Below are 24,786 nucleotides of genomic sequence, written 5' to 3' on the forward strand. Positions count from 1 at the left end.
AATTGAGACCTGTGAAGCTTTTCATATTGTCTGATTTCATTTGCTTGCTGTAAAAGATCATTAGTTGGTGTGTAAAAAGAAAGGTGACTGCGGTTAAGAGTATGATAATATTAAGTTAACTTAAGAGTGGGATCTCGACCGCTATTGTAAATAGTCATGGCTCGTGTTGGTGTGTGTTTGTGGGGTTGCAGATTTTTCTGACAGTTGATTAAGCAAGATAAATCATGTCAGCCCTTGAACCATACCTTGGAGAGAGAATTATGATCCTCAGGCAAAACAAAGCTTAATAGCTTTAGAGGCACCATTTGTCAAAAATAATTACATTCCATGTTTCGCAGTAGCACATGTGTATACAAATTTAATAACAACAAGTACAGCAGCTTATATTCACTTGAAAGCTCAGCTTATTTGCACATAAACTGCAGAGAAGACGACGATAAAATTACAAATACATTCATTAAAAAAACGGTTAGACTTTTCAGGGACCTCAAATTGTTTTATGAAAAGCGACAGTCCCTATTTTACCAGAGCAGAGTCGCCTTTAAACGTTCATAAGACACTTCACATTGTATTATACTTGAATGATATGTATTTCAATTGTCTGAAATATCCAAATTATGTTTCTCATACACTACAGTAAGTGAAGACAAAACATTTCACTGTACATAAGCAGACAGGACTTAATACCTTAAACAGGAGCAATTCGTTCAACAGCCTCACAAAATTGGAGCTTGAAATGTGTAAAATACAGACATCTAAATTGAAGGGTATACCATGAAAACACGTAATGGCATGAAAGCAATGGTTTTCTTCCCCTTCCGCACACAGCAGTCAGAAACCAACGCCACACACTTTACTTTGAACAACAAACCACAGAATCAAAAAAAAAAAAGAAAGATAGTTCATGTCTGATGGTTTTTGGTTATACAATGCGTGTCTGGAACCTTCCTGGGTCAAAACAAATTACCCCTCCGTCATTCTTCTGTGACCTCATCACATGGCGGCCAAATGAGAGCAAGGCCCAGACTTTGACCTTTTAGTTCCCAGAGTCCCGCTGGTCCAGATTGACGCACTCCATCCCCCCACATTCCTGGCTGATGATCCCAGATCTGATCGCAGAGCTGTGGATAAGGCTGTTGGACAGGGACTTGGGACTGAGGTCGCAGGACAGGTACGACGGATCCTCCAGTTCCGTATGGGGCGGTGAACACTGGCCATCTGGGGGACCATAGGCACTGCTGTCTGAGCCACCCTCCCCGACCCTCCCCACCTCCTCCCTGGGCCCTTTGGTTGGGGAGTCCAGGGGTGTGTCCCCCTTGGTGGGGCTGCTGGACACGGAGGAGCACTCCTGCAGCAGGGGACTGAGGCCGCGCTGAGACTTTAAGTAGGGTTTGACGTTGGCTACTAGGATAATGCTGTCCCGTTGCTCCTTCCCGAACGTGCTGAGGGTTTTTCTGGCTGCACTGCGGTTGAGGCTGCCATAAATCTCTGTCTCCACCATGGCCTCCATTCCCACTGGGATGAAAAGGTTGGTGCGATTATCGGCGCTGTCTGCTTGGCTTCCTACACGTAGCTTTGGCATCCAGCATCTGTCAGAATGGCCCAGTGCACGACATTCATCTGTGCAGTGAACAGATCTGCCTTGTCCTAAGGAAAGATTTACAAAGTTCTCATTAAATGACTGATGATCGCTTTACAAAGTATAATCAAATATGCAAGTTATAGAACACAATTAAATTCAGAGCCAGCTCAATCTCCTCCCACACATACTGAAATAAAAAGCATAGAAAAATGAATAAATCATTTCTAGGGAATAAGTACAACCACTCCAATTTCCAGTCTGTCAGGACCAAGATCAAGAGAAAATGTGAGTTCAAAATGCATATTAAATCAAAGGGAGAACAAAATGACAACAGTTAGATTATGTAAACTGCAACGTAGTTCTCACACATTACAATCACTGTGCTTTGAAGGCATACCCACCAAGGTAGACGAACCACACATTACAATCACTGTGCTTTGAAGGCATACCCACCAAGGTAGACGAACCACAGACTTCAGTCAAGTGGGGGGGGGCACAACCAGTTTTACATATATACATATAAAAGACCAACAAAAAAAAAAAACTATTTTTGGAGGTAGCGCTCACCACTGCAGAGAATCTAGCCTTTGACAATGATGTAAAGAGAGAGGTCTGTATATTGAAAAGGTTCATAAAAGTATTTGCACTTTATATTTTGGACTACTGCATCTATGTCTGAGAGAACTAAAAAGCCAGTTTTGCACTGCCTTCTCACTGTACGCAGTGAATTCAAATTAGTTCAGACAATTAAGAATTAATATAAGGGTATGAGCACCCATTAAGATAGGTGCTAACAAGGCATTTTATGTTAATTTTGCAACACATACATACGGCAAAGTGGTTAAATATAGGAAACTATCATATCTCGACTCACAATGACCGTTTATTTTCACAGCTAATAGGCAAAGAAGCACACCTGGCCTGAAACAATAGCTCTTCGTCTCGCACAACACAGACCAACCATACAGATGTACAGTAGGATTTAACTTGATCACCCTGTTGCAATCCAGGAAAAAGTGTATTTGAGGTGTTAACAAGGATTTAGAAACTTGTAACTTACATTTTTACATTTCAGACTTGATTTTCCCTTACAAAAATTCACATGAATTAAAATCCACATAATAATTCACACACAAAAATTGATTATTTTCCTGCTGTAGCAAACTGGCTCAAATTAAGATCCTACATCTGTATGTTACCTCCCTCCCCTGTACATACAATACTGTAGCTGTTCCTAAAGAGTTTGGGATCTTACGAAAAATAGCAAGAGTAGACAGGCTGTGCCTTGCCATGATCCTGCCACAGTCAGTATAATTTAAATCTCTTAAGGTACCTTAGAGTTCCAGGACTAATCATGTTTAATGGGTCTACAATTGCAGTGATATGCCTTGTGGATGCTTTTTAAAAGCCAGGGACACAAAGGACCCATTTAAAGGGATCACATGGGTGGTGTACTATGGTTAAGTTGAAGGGAAAAACATGTTTTCCAAGAAAAGAACCTGCCTGGTCATTATAAATAGAAACAGACAAAGCCTAGCAACCGAGAACCCCAAGATGAATGCACCTGGCTTCTCCTGGAGACAATACATATTCAGAGGGGGACGCAATTGAGAGACACACAGGTGCATAAATTACCTGTATCAAAGCTGAGGGGAGACTGGAGTCTTTGATACAGGTGAAAATACAAAAACACTACTTAATCTACTGTTGTGGCCTTTTGTGTTAGGGCTTCTCGGGATATGATTCAAAGACTGCTCGGTTTTCCTGTATAGTGCTCTTTGCATTAAGTCTAAACTGCACAACTTGCTGGATTTGCAGGCTACCTGCACAACTTGCTGGATTTCACTACTTATTTTCCTAGAGATAAAGAACATATTCGGTATCTACACTTCCCACAAACCAGTATGTGTGTGCTGTGGCCTATAGAAATATACACAGAAAGCATCTGACTTTTCATGCTTGGAGGATGAACTCTCTGCACACTCAATGTACATTCAATGTAGAACTGACAAACCCTTACAGTACACATTTAATGCGACAATTAGCTTCGCTTTAAACTGCTGTACATTTTCTACAACCAAAGACAACTCTGAGTACATCAGAAAAAAAAGCATTAACACAAGCTATTAATATTAAATGCATTGCCCCAGTTCTTTGCATTTCTCTTATCTTAAAAATGTAGTCCTTTAAATTAATTGACATTCCAGTCAAGTAAGCATCAGTGCTGTGTGTAAATTCCACTCTGCACATAAGAAACATCTCTTTCAATATCTTTCCATTTGATTGGCCTTTGAACAGGGTCTGGAGAATCAGACTCAGAAATATGTGCTCCAGAAAAGTGTGATTGAATTTACACCTCCCACAGAGAGAGCATGGCCCTGCCGTTTCCCCTGACACACTCACACACACACAATCCCACACGTCCCCCTGGCAACCACAACAGTGTTCCCATCGCTGTCCTCCTGAGCACGCCACAAACAAACAGCTCATAGCAATGCAAATGGAGTGGAAAGTACTGCACAGGGATCTGATGACCACAGCCTTTCAATTCCAAGACACTTCTGTCTCTCACTGAGGGAAATGAGAACCAGACCCACTTCAGTCAAGTCCTCCATTATCTTTCCGACTGCAGACAAACTGACTTTTATGGGAGACGTGCCTTATCTTTTATATGCATCATATCATGCAGGAAAAGAGCTCCATAAACCAATCATAATCCGACCAGTGGTGAAAAGGACTTGACTGGTGGAAATTGAAATTCATCAGTGATTGTATGTAGCCTATTGACCACGCCAACAAGACTTGACATAGCTGGTATGACATACTCCTATTTTTTTACATGCCTATTCTAACGGTCCATTCTAACTATTCCATTTAAGATTCCAGACGAGGCAACTGAGAATGTCGCCCGCAGAAAAGCTGTATGAAAGCGTTCTGTCAGGAGCCACCAAAAGCTACCTGTCTGTTTGTACCGAAAGCGTCTGTCATGCTCTTTTGTCCCTGTCTTCCAATTCAAGCTTGAAGGAAAGTTTTTTTTAATCAAGTAATGACATGATCAAATGAGACAGCCATAGAGGTACACGATGCCATGCATATGAGCTCGTTTGAACGCTCAAGCCGGTAGAGGATGTTTGAACATTCTTTCCTTCAGCCGATGGACCCTTTTATCCGCTTAACTATCATCTAGTTTCCACTCTGGTGCCTTCATTTCATCTCGGCAGTGCAGCTCGACATTTCTGCGACAGGGCTCCCATGCAGAAAAAAATACACATTGAATTATATTTCCTGACCTCAAAATGGATTCCAAATTCATTTACGTTTTTGTCTAAATGTAACACTACCGTTCAAAAGTTTGGGGTCCGCTTAGAAATGTCCTTGTTTTTGAAAGAAAAGCATGTTTTTTTGGGGGCCATTAAAATAACATCAAATTGATCAGAAATACAGTGTAGGCATTGTTAATGTTGTAAATGACTACTGTAGCTGGAAACGGCATATTTTTTTAATGGAATATCTACATAGGCGTACAGAGGCCCATTATCAGCAACCATCACTCCTGTGTTCCAACGGCACGTTGTGCTAGCTAATCCAAGTTTATCATTTTAAAAGGCTAATTGATCATTAGAAAACCCTTTTGCAATTATGTTAGCACAGCTGAAAACTGTTGTGCTGATAAAGAAGAAATTAAAACTGGCCTTCTTTAGACAAGTTAAGTATCTGGAGCATCAGCATTTGTGGGTTCGATTACAGGCTAAAAATGGCCAGAAACAAAGATATTTCTTCTGAAACTCGTCAGTCTATTTTGGTTCTGAGAAATTAAGGCTATTCCATGCGAGAAATTGCCAAGAAACTGACGATCTGGTACAATGCTGTGTACTACTCCCTTCACAGAACAGCGCAAACTGGCTCTAACCAGAATATAAATTGGAGTGGGAGGCCCCGGTGCACAACTGAGCAAGAGGACAAGGACATTAGAGTGTCTAGTTTGAGAAAGAGATTCCTCACATGTCCTCAACTGGCAGCTTCATTAAATAGTAAACACCAGTCTCAACGTCAACAGTGAAGATGCGACTCCGGGATGCTGGCCTTCTAGGCAGAGTTCCTCTGTCCAATGTCTGTTCTTTTGTCCATCTTAATGTTCTTTATATTGGCCAGTCTGAGATATGCCTTTTTTCTTGCAACTCTGCCTAGAAGGACAGCATCCTGGAGTTGCCTCTTCACTTTGGACGTTGAGACTGGTGTTTTGCGGGTTGCATGTTCAATAATAGTGGCTAACATGTTTTTTTTTAAATAACTACCCATTCTCTTTATCCCACATATACAACTATCTGCAAGGTCCCTCAGTCAAGTAGTGAATGTCAAGCACATATTCAACCACAAAGACCAGGGAGTTTTTTCAATGCCTCGCAAAGAAAGGGCACCGATTGGTAGATGTGTACAAATAAAATAAGCAGAAGCTAAATACAGTACATTTCAAAAGTATTCACCCCCTTGGTGTTTTTCCTATTTTGTTGCATTACAACCTGTAATTTAAGTGGATTTGGATTTCATGTAATGGACACACACATAATAGTCCAAATTAACATAAGAAATAAATAAATGGAAAAGTGGTGTGTGTATATGTATTCACCCCCTTTGCTATGAAGCCCCTAAATAAGATCTGGTGCAACCAATTACCTTCAGAAGTCACATAATTACTTTTAAAAAGTCCACCTGTGTGCAATATAAGTGTCATGATCTGTCATATGATCTCAGTATATCTACACCTGTTCTGAAAGGCCCCAGAGTCTGCAACACCACTAAGAATGGGGCACCACCAAGGAGCTCTCCAAACAGGTCAGGGACAAAGTTTTGGAGAAGTATAGATAAAGGTTGGGTTATAAAAAAATATCCAAAACTTTGCACATCTCACGGAGCACCATTAAATCCATTATTAAAAAATGGAAAGAATATGGCACCACAACAAACCTGCCAAGAGAGGGCCGCCCATCAAAACTCACCGACCAGGCAAGGAGGGCATTAATCAGAGAGGCAACAAAGAAACCAACTATAACCCTGAAGTAGCTGCAAAGCTCCACATCGGAGATTGGAGTATCTGTCCATAGGACCACTTTATGCCGTACACTCCACAGAGCTGGGCTTTACAGAAGAGTGGTCAGAAAAGTGGTCATTGCTTAAAGAAGAAAATAAGCAAACACGTTTGGAGTTCTCCAAAAGGCATGTGGGAGACTCCCCAAACATATGGAAGAAGGTACTCTGGTCAGATGAGACTAAAATTGAGCTTTTTGGCCATCAAGGAAAATGCTATGTCTGGCGCATACCCAACACCTCTCCCCACCCCGTGAATACCATCCCCACAGTGAAGCATGGTGGTGGCAGCATCATGCTCTGGGGATGTTTTTCATTGGCAGGGACTGGGAAACTGGTCAGAATTGAAGGAATGATGGTTGGCACTAAATACAGGGAAATTCTTGAGTGAAACCTGTTTCAATTTTCCAGAGATTTGAGACTGGGATGGAGGTTCACCTTCCAGCAGAACCATGACCCTAATCATACGGCTAAAGCAACACTTGAGTGTTTTAAGGGGAAACATTTAAATGTCTTGGAATGGCCTAGTCAAAACCCAGACCACAATCTAATTGAGAATCTGTAGTATGACTTAAGATTGCTGTACACCAGTGGAACCCATCCAACTTGAAGGAGCTGAAGCAGTTTTGCCTTGAAGAATGGCCAAACATCTCAGTGGCTAGATGTGCCAGGCTTATAGAGACATACCCCAAGAGACTTGCAGCTGTAATTGCTGCAAAAGGCGGCTCTACAAAGTATTGACTTTGGGTCGGTGAATAGTTATGCACACTCAAGTTCAGTTTTTTTTGTCTTATTTCTTGTTTGTTTCACAATAAATCATATTTGGCATCTTCAAAGTGGTAGGCATGTTGTGTAAATCGAATTATACAAACCCCGTAAAAATGTCACGGTCTTCCTCCTCTTCATCTGAAGAGGAGAGGCGTAGAAGGATCGGTGGACCAAAATGCGGCGTGGTATGTGTTCATGGTGAATATTTAATTAAAGAAAGTACAGAACACTGAATACAAAAACAATAAACCAATAACGACCGTGAAGCTATAAATGAGACCTGTGTTGACACAAGCAACTAGCATAGACAATCACCCACAAACAAACAGTGCAACCCAGACTACCTAATTATGAATCTCAATCAGAGACAACTAAAGACACCTGCCTCTGATTGAGAACCATACTAGGCCGAAACATACAAATCCCCAAATCATAGAAAAACAAACATAGACTGCCCATCCCAACTGACGCCCTGACCATACTAAATACATACAAAACAAAGGAAATAAAGGTCAGAACGTGACAAAAAATCAACAGGCAACAAAATAGGAAAAATGCCAAGGGGGGTGAATACTTTCGCAAGTCACTGTATCCCTTTAACCATGGTGAAGTTATTAATTAGGTTTTGGATGGTGTATTAATACACCCAGTCACTACAAAGATACAGGCTTCCTTCCTAACTCAGTTGCCAGAGAGAAAGGAAACTGTTTAGGGATTGCACCATGAGGCCAATGGTGATATTAAAAAGGTGACAGAGCATTAATGGTTGTGATATGAGAAACTGAGGATGGATCAACAACATTGTAGTTACTCCACAATATTAACCTAAATGACAGAGTGAAAAGGAAGCCTGTACCGAATAATACTATTCCAAAACATGCATCCTGTTTGCAACAAGGCACTTAAGTAATGCTGCAAAGAAATTAACTTTTTTTTCCTGATTATAAAGTGTTATGTTTTGGGCAAATACAGCAAAACACATCACTGAGTACCACTCTTCATATTTTCAAGCGTGGGGGTGGCTTCATCTTGTTATGGGTATGCTTGTCATCAGCAAGGATTAAGGAGTTTTTTTAGGATAAAAATAAACAGAATACAGCTATAAGCACAGGCAAAATCCTAGAGGAAAACCTAGTTCAGTCTGCTGGGAGAATGGGAGTTGAATTCACTTTTCAGCAGGACAATAACCTAAAACACAAGGCCAAACATACAGTTGAAGTCGGTAGTTTACATACACTTAGGTTGGAGTCATTAAAACTCCTTTTTCAACCACTACACAAATGTCTTGTTAACAAACTAGAGTTTTGGCAAGTCGGTTAGGACATCTACTTTTTGCATGACACAAGTAATTTTTCCAATAATTGTTTACAGACGGATTATTTCACTTATAATTCACTGTATCACAATTCCAATGGGTCAGAAGTTTACATACACTAAGTCGACTGTTCCTTTAAGCAGCTTGGAAAATTCGATAAAATGATGTCATGGCTTTAGAGGCTTCTGATAGGCTAAATGACATAATTTGAGTCAATTGGAGGTGTACCTGTGGATGAATTTCAAGGCCTACCTTCAAACTCAGTGCCTCTTTGCTTGACATCATGGGAAAAATGAAAGAAATCAGACAAGACCTCAGAAAAAAATTGTAGCCCTCCACAAGTCTGGTTCATCCTTGGGAGCAAATTCCAAATGACTGAAGGTACCACGTTCATCTGTACAAACAATAGTATGCAAGTATAAACACCATGGGACCACGCAGCCGTCATGCCGCTCAGGAAGGAGAAGTGTTCTGTCTCCTAGAGATGAACGTACTTTGGTGAGAAAAGTGCAAATGCATCACAGAACAACAGCAAAGGACCTTGTGAAGATGCTGGAGGAAACTGGTACAAAAGTATCTATATCCACAGTAAAACGAGTCCTGTATTGACATAACCTGAACGGCCACTCAGCAAGGAAGAAGCCATAGATGGCATCACGAGGAAGGAAAATGATATGGACATATTGAAGCAACATCTCAAGACATCAGTCAGGAAGTTGAAGCTTGGTCACAAATGGGTCTTTCAAATGGACAATGACCCCAAGCATACTTCCAAAGCCCTGACCTCAATCCCATAGAAAATGTGTGGGCAGAATTGAAAAAGCGTGTGCGAACAAGGAGGCCTACAAACCTGACTCAGTTACACCAGCTCTGTCAGGAGGAATGGGCCAAAATTCATCCAACTTATTGTGGGAAGATAGTGGAAGGCTACCTGAAACGTTTGACCCAAGTTCATCAATTTAAAAGGCAATGCTACCAAATACTAATTGAGTGTATGTAAACTTCTGAGCCACTGGGATGTGATGAAAGAAATCAATCAGTTTGACAGAGCTTGACGAATGGGAAAATATTGTATAATCCAGGTGTCCAAAGCTCTTAGAGACTTACCTAAAAAGACTCACAGCTGTAATCGCTGCCAAAGGTGCTTCTACAAAGTATTGGCTCAAAGGTGTGAATACTTATGTAAATGAGATATTTCTGTATTTAATTTTCAATACATTTGCTAAAATGTCTAAAAACACATTTTCACATTGTCATGGAGTATTGTATGTCGATGGGTGAGAAAAAAACATGTTTTCACCTCACAAATGAATTGCCGTTTCACATGTAATAAAACTCTGCATGTGAAAACCACACTTTTCACACGTGGAATTGCAAGTTCACGTGAAAACCATTCACATGTGAAAATCTAATTTGCAGTTTCACATGTAAAAAAACATTCACATCATTAAAATCTAACTTTCACATGTGGAATTGCAAGTTCACATGTGATGGTGAAATGTTGTTGTTATTCTCCTCACATGTCAAAAGGTGGTGTTAACATGTTGCACAGGCAACATGTTTCCACATATGGATTTGCAAATTCTGTAAAAAGGTAACTTAGCCGACCTGAGTATAAATACTCAAGTGTGCATTATTTCTTATTTCTGAGCCATCCGTTTGAAGTGTTACTGCTGCAGACACACGCCTCTGTTCTTCATACGTTGCTCAGTGACGGTTGGAAGAAGAACAGTGAAAAAAACAGAGAAGCTAACGCTCCGTGTCTCCTTATTTATTCAGTTTAACATGCGAAAATTAGCACTGTCAGAGTTAATCAGTTAACTCAAGATAACTTTTTGTAATTTATTGCACAATTTTTGGGGGGGCAAATTGTCCGAAAGTGTTCAAAATACACTGAAAACATCCACAATAAATCACAGCTCAATTTGAGCAACTCTATAAAAACAAAATGCAATCGTTTAACAGCCCTAGTTGACATTAAAGTGTGAAAATACACATGTGAAATTGTAACGGACATGAGTCGGTCATGGTTGAAAATGGTCACGTGATGAGGTAGCCACGTGATGTGCGACTTCACAATTAGTGTTGGCCCTCTTGGTCGAATGGTGAAGACGTTGTGTGCGACCCGGGTTGTGCGATCCGGGTTGTTACAAAGGCACAAATGTGAAACTTATAATATCACGTGTGAAATGTTGAGAAACCACATGTGTCTGAATCAAGTTTTTAAAAATGACATGTGAAAAATCCATGTGAAACTTCACCTGTGTCTGAAAACCAACTGTCTGTTTTTCCCACATTACATTTCCAAGTGATTTGTTCACACGTGTTCACACATATTTGTCTGAAAACCATGCTTTATTGTGTGTTTTTTTGTTGTTGTAAGGGTATACACAAATTATGAGTATTATGGTCTAGCTAGCTTGGTAAAAATAGAAAATTGTATATACTCTAGAGGAAAGCTGAATTGGCTAAGTTGGCTAACCAATTGTTCCTTGCTATCGCTTCCATTGATTGAGCCCAACACTCAAACATGACTGTGTATACCAATTAGCCAGCTAGCTAGCTACTTCAATAACTCTTCAAATGTGTCTGCCTTATTTTGTTTCCATTAGTTGAATGCAGATAATGTGCTGACCTGAAGGCATGATCATGTAAACTAAAGCAGTGCAAGCCTTGTAATTGTGTTAGTCAATGCTAGGCAAGAATCGTACTTTGGACAAAATGTGTCAGAAGAATGTTGGACAAGCTGCAAATCTGCAGAACCAAGCAGAACCATTCAGCCACTTTTAATTATAAACTGCTGATCAATTTATACATCCCCCTCATTACTAATTAGCCTGTCCACAGCAACACTGATGATCTAAACAGATGGTGCCTGATGTCCTAAAGTTAGCAGCATCATTTTTTAAGGTAAGACAGAACTTTTGCTAACTAAGGTGTTTAATAAGCAGTCAAGCAATGTATATTTTTTTCTCCAAATTTGATTCCCCATTTCTCTTTTCTTCACAGAGGTAAAGATATTTATAGCTGAACGACTTTGTAAGCGTTGACTGTCATGTTCCTAACTAATTACTTATCTTCAAATGTGTCTGTTCCATTTTGTTTCCGTAGGTCATGAACAGCCAAAATCATGTTTCATGAAATTGAATGATGACCAATGTATGAAAAATGACTGTTGCTTCTACATTGATAAAGTTTGATTATAAAGTTACTGGTCCCCATGTCAAATGCTTGAATGAATTATTAAGGGGTATCAGTCAAGGAGAGCTCTGAATATAAACTCCCCGCCCACTCAGCCTGTCTTTTCAAATTTCCTGGTAGTTGGCCATGAAAGAAAAAGTACTTTTCAGAATGACTGTTCAGGACCTTTAATGGAAGAAAATGCAGTGTAGCCCGGAAGATCATAAAGTCATTGTAAGTAAAGTTGAATAAGACTTGGATTTGTGAGTCAATGCTAAGAATGTTGTCCAAGGGAATGGCCGGAACAGGGAAGAAAAATGTTCCCATGCTGCAATCCTTTAACAATGCACATCATTCTGAATTCTAAATTGCCTATCTGCAATTAATATACTCCCCTAATTCCCCTGTCCACAGCAACATCGATGGTGCAAACTGATGGTGCCTGCCTCAGGTCTTAACGAAAGCAGCAACCTTTTTGAAAGTGAGATTGAACTTAAGTTGAATATGTGTTCAATAAATGCTCAAGCAATCTACATTATTTCCCAATTTGGTTCAACATTTCCTTTTTCTTTACTGATACACTACACAACCAAATGTATGTGGACACCTGCTTGTCGAACATCACATTCCAAAATCATGTGCATTAATATGTTGGTCCCCCCTTTGCTGCAACAACTCCACTCTTCTGGGAAGGCTTTCCACTAGATGTTAGAACATTGCTGCGGGGACTTACTTCCGCTCAGCCACAAGAGCATTAGTGTGGTCGGGCGATGACGTTGTGCAATTAGGCCTGGCTCACAGTCGGCATTCCAATTCATCCCAAAGGTGTTCGATGGGGTTGAGGTCAGGGCTCTGTGCAGGCCAGTCAAGTTCTTCCACATCAATCTCAACAAACAATTTCTGTATGGACCTCACTTTCTACACGGGGGCATTGTCATGATGAAACAGGAAAGGGCCTTCCCCAAACTGTTGCCACAAAGTTGGAAGCACAGAACCGTCTATAATGTCATTGTACGCTGTAGCGTTAAGATTTCCCTTCACTGGAACTAAGGGGCATAGTCCGAACCATAAAAAACAGCCCCAGACCATTATTCCTCCTCCACCAAACTTCACATTTGGTACTATGCATTGGGGCAGGTAGCGTTCTCCTGGCATCCTCCACCAAACACAGATTAGTCCGTCAGACTGCCAGATGGTAAAGCATGATTCATCACTCCAGAGGACGTGTTTCCACTGCTCCAGAGTCCAATGGCGGCTAACTTAACACCACTCCAGCCGAAGCTTTGCATAGCAATCTTAGGCTTGTGTGTCTGGCTGCTTGGCCATGGAAACCAATTTCATGAAGCTCCTGTAGAACAGTTGTTTTTTAAATTGAACCTTAATTTAACAAGGCAAGTCAGTTAAGAATAAATTCTTATTTACAATGACGGCCTACCCCGGCCAAACCCTTCCATAACCCAGACGACGCTGGGCCAATTGTGCGCCGCCCTATGGGACACCCGATCACAGCCGGGTTGTGATACAGCCCGGGATCGAACCAGGGTCTGTAGTGACGCCTCTAGCACTGAGACGCAGTGCCTTAGATCGCTGCACCACTCGGGAGGTCATCAGTTGTGCTGATGTTGCTTCCAGAGGGAGTTTGGAACTCGTAGTGAGTATTGCAACCGAGGATAGACGATTTTTAAGCACTTCAGCACTTGGTGGTCCCGTTCTGTGAGCTTGTGTGGCCTACCGCGTCGCTTCTGAGCCGTTGTTGCTCCTAGACGTTTCCACTTCACAATAACAGCACTTTCAGTTGACCGGGGCATCGCTAGCAAGACTGAAATTTGACGAACTGACTTGGAAAGGTGGCATCCTATGGCGGTGCCACGTTGAAGGTTATTCAGCTCTTCAGTAAGGCCATTCTACTGCCAATGTTTGTCTATTTTGATTGCATGGCTGTGTGCTCAAATTTATACACCTGTCAGCAACGAGTGTGGCTGTAATAGCCGAATCCATTAATTTGAAGCGGTGTCCACATACTTTTGTATATATAGTGTATGAAACAAGATGAAACACCCCACCAGAAGCGATCAACAACCCAGAGATCATCTGTTCACCTACTTTGCATCTCACAAAGACACAGCGGTTGGAATCAAAAATCTCAAATTTGGTTTCTTGGCCCTCGAATGTCTCTTCTTATTATTGGTGTCCTTTAGTAGTGATTTCTTGTAACAATTTGACCATGAAGGCCTAATTCACACAGTCTCCTCTGAACAGTTGATGTTGAGATGTGTCTGTTACTTGAACTCTGTGAAGCATTTATTTGTGCTGCAATCTGAGGTGCAGTTAACTCGAATGCATGTATCCTCTGCAGCAGAGGTATCTCTGGGTCTTCCTTTCCTGTGGTGAGCCAGTTTCATCATAGTGCTTGATGGTTTTTGCGACTGCTCTTGAAGAAAATGTCAAACTTCTTGAAATTTTCCAGATTGACTGACCTTCATGTCTTAAAGTAATGATGGACTGTCATTTCTCTTTGCTTATTTGAGCTGTTCTTGACATAATACGGACTTGGTCTTTTATCAAATAGGGCTTTCTTCTGTATACCACTGCTACCATGTCACAACACAACTGATTGGCTCAAATGCATTAAGAAGGAAAGAAATGCCACAAATGTACTTTTAACAAGGCACACCTATTAATTGAAATGCATTCCAGGTGACTACCTCATGACACTGGTTGAGAGAATGCCACGAGTGTGCAAAGCTGTCATCAAGGCAAAGGGTGGCTATTTGAAGAATCTCAAATATAAAATACATTTAGATTAGTTTCACACTATTTGTTACTACATGATTCCACATGTTTTATTTCATAGTTTTGATGTGTTCACTATTATTCTACAATGTATAAACCAGTCACAATAAAGCCAAACCCTTGAGTTAGATGCATTTCCAGAATACATTTCAAAATATAAAGAATTGGCCAAATCATATTTAAAAATATATATTTATTACTTTTTCAGATGCATTTGAAATACATTTTCAGATCTATTTTAAATAACTTTTCAAATGCATTTGAAATACAATTTGCAATGCATGTCAAGATGTATTTTAATGTATATATGATTTGGCCAATTCTTTACATTTTCAAATGTATCCTGAAAATGCACCCAAAACTATATTTAAAGAAATAAAAAAATAGTATCCATGAGTTCATCTGACTCTGAGGTAGATCAAATCCCGAAGTATCCCTTTAAATGTATTTTTGTCCATATGGGCTGAGCTACAATATCATGCTGCCTCATAGAGCTAAGATTGAATTACTGCTGCCTATGTCCCGTGTAGCTCAGTTGGTAGAGCATGGTGCTTGCAACGCTCGGGTTGTGGTTTTGAATCCCACCCGGAACCAGTATGAAAATGTATGCACTCAATACTGTAAGTCTGCGAGATCAGGGTTTCCCCAAACTTAGTCTTGGGGTCCCCCCTGGGTGCACTCATCATCAGGCTATGATTATTTGAATCAGCTGTGTAGTGCTAGGGAAAAAACTAAAATGTGCACATGGGGGGCCCCCAGAACTGACTTTGGGATACCCTGTTCTGAATGACTAAATTGCAATTGCATAGAATTCATACTGCTGAAATCTTGTTTAAGTATTATGATTTCAGGAATCTCTTTGAGGTGTACACTGTACTATCATGATTGGCTTTACCTTTACCCTGAGGATGGTACTGTAGAACTGGGGATAAACAGACTGTGTACATGTGTTTGTAGTGCATTTTGGCTTGGTGCAGTGATTGGAAAAACAAGGGTCTGATACAAGGGTCCGTTAAGCATCTTTAAGATGTCAGAGAGAGAGCTTCCACTCACCCTGCTCGAGAGGCTGGCCATTAACCGCTGTGGCTTTCATCTTGATGGCCTCCCTGGCAGACGTGTCGCAGTGGGAGCCTTTATTAGTATCCTGGTCACTATCAGCCTGGTCACTATCACCATGGCCACTGTCTCGGAGGCTTGCTCGCTCTGCATCCTTAAATGTTGAGCTGCTGCAGGATGAGGAGACAGGAGAGAAAAAAACAACTCATTGGTGGTGGCTTCCGTCTGTCTTTCTTGTGATCGCCCTTGCGCCCTATTTGATGTGCTTGTTCTGATGGCTTGATATTGAATAGAATGTAAATGGCGGCTGTCAGGTAGTTATCATTTAGCGGCCTTACCTTTGAGCAAATGGCTGCCTGTTGGACGTATAATTGGGCTCCGAGGGAAAATTATCCGTCTGAGAATTGAAGAGAGATAATTATTTGTGTATTGTGCACCAGAATAGTTTTCCTGTGTGCAACAGTTTATATGAGCAACATGACATATTCAAAGGACACCTCCATTAACTATGGCTTGGCCTGCATTCAGATCTGTACATCCGAAGCATTTAGGAACAAATTAAATCCTTATTCGTTACATCCATTTTTTTTAAACTCTGTCTATGAATTTGAGAGTAGTTACATTTCTCCAGGTCCATACCTCAGCTTTTTAAAAATCAAAACAGAGGCGGGATGTCTGCTTTGTTATTGTTTCAATTAAGGACTCCAGCTTCAATCAAGCATATTCCAGTGCGAGACAGCAGCAGCTATCAGTGGCACCCTGATAAGAACAAATCTCCTTTATGTCCATATGTGCCTGTTTGGCGAGGGAGAGAAGTAATGCATCAGCCACTGTCATCTGCATCCTTGTTTTTTCTCATCTTGAGAATAATGTGTTTGTGTTGATCACACCCACATGCCCTAGCAACTGGTGACAGCGCCAGCTCTTGTCATCAGTGTTATCATCACCAAATGAGACTGTCTCGGAGACTGTCCTAGATATTTACATAATTTACAACTGAAAAGACCGCTGTGCAAAATAAAATTACATGCACTCCTTGTCAATTTAATATGCTGGCTTGCATAAGCAGCCTTGTCATCTTTTACAAGGCAGGGCTGGACCCTATTAATGTCTTATCTTTCCAACATTGGATTTGGATGTGTGGAACTGGCCCATGTTTGTGGAGGGTAAGAAATGGGATTGTAAGGTTATGCTGTGTGCATCTAGCTGTCTGGCACAAAATATTTCACTAATGTGATCAGACAAGCTGTTCAAACACCTGTCCAATCCCAGATTTCAGGCAGGGTTTTGTTTTCACTCTGTGGCAGGAGGATCTGGCAGTGGCAGTACAGCAGCGCAGTCCAAGACCCACACGGTTTGCATATCTTACAGAAATGGTTTCCTGCTTATTTAGACCACCTGTAAGGTGCTGCTAGAAGTGACTCGTAATGGGACAATTTGGTTAGGATCTCTGTGGAGGAAATGTAGATCACAAACAATCTACTCTAGCACACCAACAACCGGTCTAAAAAACACAGTGTCTTTTCATATATTATTTCTTCAATGTGCTTGTGGTGTATCATGCTGCATTTTTTGTCCTTCAATTTGCACCATATGGCGCCAGACAGAGAATACAAATGATAACAAGGATGTCTGATTGCATGAGTATTGATTTGAAGAATGACCTCTCTTGTGGCAGATTTGTATAAAATACCATGGAAGAATAAAAGGCTATAAAAAACATGGTACAATGACAATGTTTCTTACCTGTATCACTGACATTCTATTCATAGAAGTCTCTGTGGTAAGCCCTGCGAAGCTCGAGTGACAGCCAGCCCGAGGCACCGTCAGGCTGTTGGAGGTGGTTTTCAGGTACATGACCTCTGACCTGGGCAGCGTGAGAGGCAGGGGGCTGGTCGTCTGGTAGTCGAAACAGATAGGTGAGGTGATGAGAGACGGGCTGCTCACCACATTCATCCTGCTCACAGAGTCCCTCTCCTCCATCTCGCTCTGCACCAGCAGGATTTCATTCTTGTTGATCCTTTTCTTCTTGCCTTTCCCCACTGGGGGATTGGAGTTGGAGTACTCAGCCATGCGGCACTTATAATTCCCAGCCTCCTTATCTTGATGCTTGGACTTAACGGCGATGGCAGTCATGACAGCCAGCAGCAAGACAGAGATGATGCAAAGGGTGACGATGAGGGGCAGGGACAAGTCCCAGTGCTGCTGCTCCCCGCTGGCGCTGGACTCCCCTCCTGCCATGGCTCCTGTGTTGGCCTTAATGATCAGCTTGGCCACAGCAGAAAGTGGGGGCTTGCCGTGATCGGTTACCTTCACTACCAGCTCTACAGCTGGGGCCACGTCCTCCCACACAGCATGGGCAGTCCTGACCTCGCCGGCCACAGGGTCCATCTCAAACAGGTGCTCCTCGTTACCCTCAGAGATCTCGTAGGTCAGACGACCGCTCTCGCCGAAGTCGTGGTCGACTGCTCTCACCGTGGTCACTATGTACCCCAGGCCTACATTTCTAGGGATAATGATTTCTGCAGTGTCATTTAGCAGAAGGGGTAATACAATAACTGGTAGATTGTCATTGACGTCAAGCACACTGACCCTGACTGTGGCACTGCTCTCCATATGAGGAGACCCTGCGTCTTTAGCTTGAACATTGAACTCAAAGAACTTAGTTTGTTCGTAGTTGAAAGACCTTGAGGCGTATATGGCTCCGTTGGTAGGATTGACAGACACGTAGGTGTAAACTGACACGTCTCCGATGTGCGACGGCAAAATGGAGTAAGACACAGTTCCATTCCGACCTATATCTGGATCATGAGCCAGAACTGAGCCTAAGTACTCCCCTGGGATGTTGTTCTCAGGCACCTGGAGCACATAGATGGTCTTGGTGAAACGCGGTGCATTATCATTCTCATCTAAGATTTTCACTGTGAACGATTTGGTGTAATTCAACGAAGGTATTCCGTTGTCTCTGGCCACTATAGTCACGTTATATTCTTCTTTCAGTTCCCTGTCTAGAGGTCTGTCTGTGAGCAGAGTGTAAAAATTATCATTGTTTTCCTGCAGCCTGAATGGTACATTGCCAAGCACCCTGCATTGGAGCTGGCCATTTCTTCCAGAATCTTTATCAGTGACTCTCACCAGGGCGATGACAGATTCTGGAGGTGCTGCCTCACTGATAGCTCCCTGGCGGACTGAGACAAAACTTATGACAGGCCAATTATCATTCTTGTCAAGCACTTTGACTGAAATCTTACAATGGCCAGGGATGGGGTTAGGCCCCAGGTCCTTGGCCTGCACGTCAAATTCAATGGTTGGATTCTCTTCGTAGTCAATTTCTCCCTGAATCTTTATTACACCTGTGTTGGGGTCAATAGAAAACAACTCCTGGACTCTATCAGATGCATATCCACTGAAAGAATAGACTACCTGTCCATTGCTGCCCTCATCTTGGTCTGTTGCATTGAGGTCTATCAGCATTTTCCCAGGTGGTGAGTTTTCAGGGAGCTCCAGCACATAGGCGGGTTTGTCAAATACTGGGCTATTATCATTTGAATCAGTAACTCTCACATTGATTTGCATGGACCCTGATCTTGGATACTCCCCTCCATCAATGGCTGTCAAAAGGAGGGTATGATGGGACTGATCCTCCCTATCTAGAGGTCGCTGAACTACCAATTCCGGATAGATGGTTCCCTCGCCCCTCAATTTCAAGTCCAAAGAAAATGTATTGTAATCATCTCTGGTGACCTGATAAGTCTTTATTCCGTTTCCCCCAGAATCTGAGTCATGCGCAATTGTTAGAGGGAAACGTGTCCCAGCAGCTGCATTCTCTGAAATATCAATATTGATGTGATCTGAGGGAAACCCTGGCGAGTTGTCGTTTATATCCACTACATCAATCTTGATCATGCATATTTCCTTGTCGTTGGCAAACACTTCCATGGAGAGCTGACACTTGGGGTTGCGTCTGCACAATGTCTCCCTGTCAATTCGCTGTTTGGTAAAAAGCAGCCCACTCTCCGGGTCCACATCAATGAGATGTGGAGCAGAATTCTCCAGAACTCTAAAGTTAGATTTTTCCCCTCTCTCCACCGGTCCAAATCCGGCATCCTTAGCAATGTTTCCGATAACAGTTCCAGGTCCCTGCTCCTCTGGAACGGAATAATTGAGATTTTTCAGAGTCCGGGCTTTAGCCCAAAAGAGAAGGAAAAAGATGACAGGAAGACGCATATCCATTTACTGTGTAGGATGCGCGTGCTTAAAAATTCCCGTTTTAACTTCCAACCTGTTGATTTGTTCAGCGACCACACTACGACTAAAATCACACGAGACAGGTCGTTTTGTATCCAACACAACGGAGAGGTTATTAAATCGATTTCTTGCTATCTTTTCTATATTCTACGCTGTCCTTTTAACCTCCTTCACATGCCGTACAGCTATGATGAACTCTTTGTGTAAACAAAGATGAACGCCCAAAGACATATCACGCATTAACGCAATACAAAATGTAACATGTGGCAGACGTGATTCGCTGGTGCGGTGAATAAAATATATTCGGATATTTTAAAGCGTTTATGATTTCCCTTGTTGCTACAAGGTTACAAACGTGTGTACATCCCGTTATGCTGAAGGTTAGGCAGTACAAAAGCGCAATGCCCTTATGCGACATCTATAGCCTACCTAAAGCAAAATACCCGAGATACTCATTCATTTAACCATTCATTTCCCAGCACAGTCAGCGACCATCTATCTATACAGTATACTTTTTCTGAGCGCTACACACTGTTGCATACAGGTTATGTGGACCAACCCATAAAGGAAAGCAGATGCATCAAATAAATATGCTCCTTCGGGACCACGTTTTACATTTTCCTTTCATTCACGAACATTTGGTGAGCGATAAGGACTTTTGCCCGATAATTGTCCTATAATCAGTCCAGTAATTCGGTAATCCAGTCCAGTTGGACCTCGTGCCCTTGCATCCCGCATTGATTCGGGGTAAGAACATCAACAATGCTCCTTTAGAGGTTAAACAAATCCAAGACTTCAGGTGCACAACGTAGATTTTTTTTCGATATGGTCCCCAAATAATTCTGTGTTCAATTATCCGGTCACGTCAACAGTTGAAAACAGCTCTCTTGGCATTGAGATCTGGTTACCAGTAGAATCCTCCCGACGCCCTACACACTGACTCCAGTTTATATCTTGGTGCATTTAACATTGTTTCTGATCGTCTTCCAACCAATGAGTGAAACTGTGACAGATCCTGCCTTGGGGGTTTTCTCCAATAGGTCTGGCAAGTTCGCATTGAACGAGGGCTGTTCCGCTGGTACGTGATTCAGTTACTGATGTGAGCGCACAGAGCAGAGCAGAGAGAGAGAGAGAGAGAGAGAGAGAGCTGTAGATGAAAAACGTGCTTGTGGATTTTGTTCCTAATAGGCTACATTTCGATGTGCAGTAGGCCTAGAGATAGTGTGTGGATCATAAACATGTGGGGATGGGAATTAATATAGAAAAACCGATACAACCTGTGAGGGTTTGGGTAATACAGTGGGGGTAATACCATAAAGCTTTGGTTAAAGGTTCGTGCAGTGGCTGGTACTAGGCTACTAGGCTAGGCAATCATAATAACAGACCTTTGTTTTCTGACTGTGGAAATGCTTGTGGACATGCTCGGAACAAAATAACGTTGCAGAGCATGTATCCAATGCTTCCAATCCCAATCCACCTAATTACAATGTTTATATAACTGTTATGACACATCTTGATTTGGTCTCGTCTCCTTTCACTGCATGGTCGGATAATGACTGTGGTTCATGACTCAAGAATACAAGCTGGTTGTATTGAGTGAATAAAGATACAAGTCTCACAAGAGAATAAAACGAAGGAAAAAGCAATAATATCATAGTAATAAAGTAACAAGTTGTCAATTAATATTAGGGATTATTTCTCTACATGGGGATATTCTCTATATTCAGAGACTGTTTCCTATTTCTTACCATAAACATCACACTTGTTGTTCCACCTCTTCCTGCTATGCAATATCCACAGTTATTATCACCGACAGATCTTGGGGAAATGGACCGACATCTAATCCAGTCTTCTTTCCAATCGTCTAACATTTGCATTTGAATTCTCACCTGGCCAGAGCAGTGCAATTACCAGTCTCCTATGTCATACAGGTATGCACTGACATATTCTGTCTTATCAGCGTAAGGGCAAGATCAGTATGGTTGCAGGTTCATCATTAAATTGCTTGTTGTGCCGGCTCTAAATCAACCTTGAGTTGTCTACAGGTTCATTTATATTGTCTGAAACATGCTGCCGTCCTCCTCTGGGGAGCAGCAGCTTTGCCAGCCCAGGGTGAAGCCTGCATAAATTGGACATTACTGCAGGTGAGAGATAAGGGCAACAAAGGCAAACCCTAATTTTTATTCAGTCTGTTAAACCCCCCAGGAAAGGATGGCTATTGACAATACCGTTTGCATTGACACATTTATACATTTTTCTTACTATTATCACAATTCCCTTAGAATGAATGTGAAGTTCAAATTCATAATGCATGCCTCTATCGTCCACGTGTGCCTCTCCATTTCCCCATAGTTTTTGTGGAGATTGAAGCGTTTGTGCCACGGTGAGATTCTTCCTCGGAGCATATTGCTCTTCTTTCTGTGATGAACTTTAATTTGCATCTGCTTGTGACACCAAGAGATGGGTGCATTGATTGTTTCACTGCAAATTGATTCGCAGTCAAATATGCATTAATTGGATGCCACTGCATATTTGAGTTGCTGTAATTCTGGAAAAGCCGGAATGACAAGTAGTAAACAGTAGTTACACAGATTCGAGCATGAATACAATATTCACTTTTCACCTTGTAATGGCGTGATTAGAGTGTGAGATTGAACTGTTTATCACCCCATATCCGTATCACAGCTCATCACCTCTAATTAAAAACCTCCAAAACACCAAGTTAATGCATGCGTAATAGGTGATAAAAAGAAAAAACGTTGTACAAAGCATCACAGAAAACATTTCGCCACGGTATAATGTGCAGTGTAGGAACACAGAATGGTGTTACATGTATGATATCCAGTCATGTGTGCCCTATGCTCTCAACACAAACCTCCCGAGGTGGGCAGACACATGTGCCTCCATGCCCTACAGATGCACCTCATCGCTCCTCCTACTCTGGTCTAGCTAAACCACTCTGACAGCTGCCTTTGGTCAGGTAAGCCTATGGGGACCAGCTCTCTGTTTACCACGGACAATGTGCCTTCAAAAGACCTAATGCAGTTATACGGTCTGAACAATGCACATTACCCGCATATCAATCAATTATTTTCAAGGAACTCCAGTGGAGAATCCTGGATGAATTTAAGCACATTTGAGACTGGGTATTCTAAGAGTTTGCGTTGGTTAGTCCTTCCAATACCCTTCACTGGTGCTGCATGACAGTAGTGCACTCAAATGTATAAGCATCTGCATTATAACGTCATAAAGAGGTCTCTTGAGCCATCGTGTAGGACTAATAATTCACAGCCTTTGTAGTTGAAAGTGCTTTTGATGTGGCCAAGTATGTGAGCATTTTCCAGTATTATCATTGCCCCTCCTGTACATTCCTGAGTCAGACAACAACTGTGTACAGTATACCTTTGTATAACACTGTAATTACATTCTAGAAACAACATGGTTCCTCATGTTCCTTTTGTTTCTTTAACAAGAACCATAATACAAGAGAAAACAGTATGCTGTAGAACAGGTTGTTCTGTTTGGTATTGAACCGAATAGAGCCCTTGGCCTATAAATGGATTGTTGTAGTGTAGGGATTTCATTCAGTGCACAAGACCCATGTGTTATCAACATAAATATAACATGTGTGCTACTTCACTTCTGGGCCACTTCACTTCTGGGCCTGTGCCTGCCTGTGTAGCACTGAGACAGAAACTAGCACACTGATGCACAGCCTCAGGAGGGTTGTGTCAGATGCCTAGCTCAAGTGGCCCACATACAGCGTGGGGAAGTGATATAGGTGGATGTATGCCTGGATACTCTCTGGACCAGCACTGAAGGAGCAGGTTAGGAAAAGTAATCACCCTAGATACATAGTTGGAAGTCCTGGCGATGCGCTTGAGCATAGAATAAAAGTGGATTTGATTTCAAAGGGATTATAATGGAGGTCACTGCGTTTTGATGTCCCCATTCCGATCATGAAAATGACTTGGGGATGATGAAATCAATTACTGCACCCTCGGATGAAATATGAATGGAAACACTTTTTAGTTATGCCATTTTTAATAAGACCCTTAAAAAGTCTGGGAAAAAATTGCCTGCTTTGGCTAAATGAAGTGCAGCTCTATGAAACTGTACTATGGCGATATCAGTAGTCTGAAGGAAATCATACTTGAAACATGATGGATGGGTGCTTTGGCGCTATCTGGCCCTTTTGTTTTTTTTTGTGATGAGTGAGCACAAGGTCAAAATGAGGTTTATCCTCCGATATCACCTGCCAGTCCAATCGGGGGAGTAATGTGCATTCAAGGTGACATCAAGTTTCTCTGTATTCTGTGTGCCACTCCATCATATCAATTTCCCGGAAGCCCAGAACTTTTCTTGTGACTGTAAGGGGGATATTTGGAAGACGTTGCAGTCCCTTGCCATCCTATGTCATGGATAAAGACAATTCAAGTCTGATTAGGAATGTAGCATGGCAGGAACACCCCCCAGCCCCAATAAAAGTCTGTTAATGATTGTTTTTTAAAAACTCAGAATAAAACTCCTTCATGGTGTTGACTGCCTCTCCTTGTCAATTGAAGGTTGTCCTAAAGGAGAACAGAGTGGATATCCCCTCCAGCAGAAAATAACGGAAGTCAATGGCAACTCAGTGCATGCCTAATTGCAAATCAACAGAAATGACAATGTTTACTGGGTTGTAAGGGGGAAGACATGCCTTCTACTGCTTTTCATGGCTCTTATCTTTATATCTGTTGACAACGAAATGCCATGTTCA

At 41.8% G+C, this 24,786-nt stretch overlaps 1 protein-coding gene across 1 annotated transcript; it reads right to left on the minus strand.

The window, feature by feature from the left end:
* Window positions 1-341: 341 nt before the first annotated feature.
* On the minus strand, window positions 342-21,097 carry LOC118386085 (protocadherin-17-like). Its single transcript, XM_035773488.2, has 4 exons — window positions 17,526-21,097; window positions 16,118-16,176; window positions 15,777-15,949; window positions 342-1,647 (listed from the first exon to the last, which is right to left on the minus strand). The coding sequence occupies exons 1-4, from the start codon at window positions 20,010-20,012 to the stop codon at window positions 1,037-1,039; spliced, it is 3,330 nt and encodes a 1,109-aa protein (XP_035629381.1). The 5' UTR covers window positions 20,013-21,097; the 3' UTR covers window positions 342-1,036.
* Window positions 21,098-24,786: the final 3,689 nt, after the last annotated feature.

The sequence above is a fragment of the Oncorhynchus keta genome, chromosome 7 (assembly GCF_023373465.1).
Source record: "Oncorhynchus keta strain PuntledgeMale-10-30-2019 chromosome 7, Oket_V2, whole genome shotgun sequence".
In the NCBI taxonomy this organism is placed as follows: Eukaryota; Metazoa; Chordata; class Actinopteri; order Salmoniformes; family Salmonidae; genus Oncorhynchus; species Oncorhynchus keta.

Excerpts from the sequence above, each read along its gene's own strand:
- LOC118386085 (XM_035773488.2), bottom strand. The coding sequence starts at position 20,012 with ATGGATATGCGTCTTCCTGTCATCTTTTTCCTTCTCTTTTGGGCTAAA. Across the intron at positions 16,177-17,525 it reads ATAGAATGTCAGTGATACAG|ACGGATAATTTTCCCTCGGA; the intron begins GTAAGAAACATT and ends TTCAATTCTCAG. Across the intron at positions 1,648-15,776 it reads TGGCCAGCCTCTCGAGCAGG|GACAAGGCAGATCTGTTCAC; the intron begins GTGAGTGGAAGC and ends ATCTTTCCTTAG.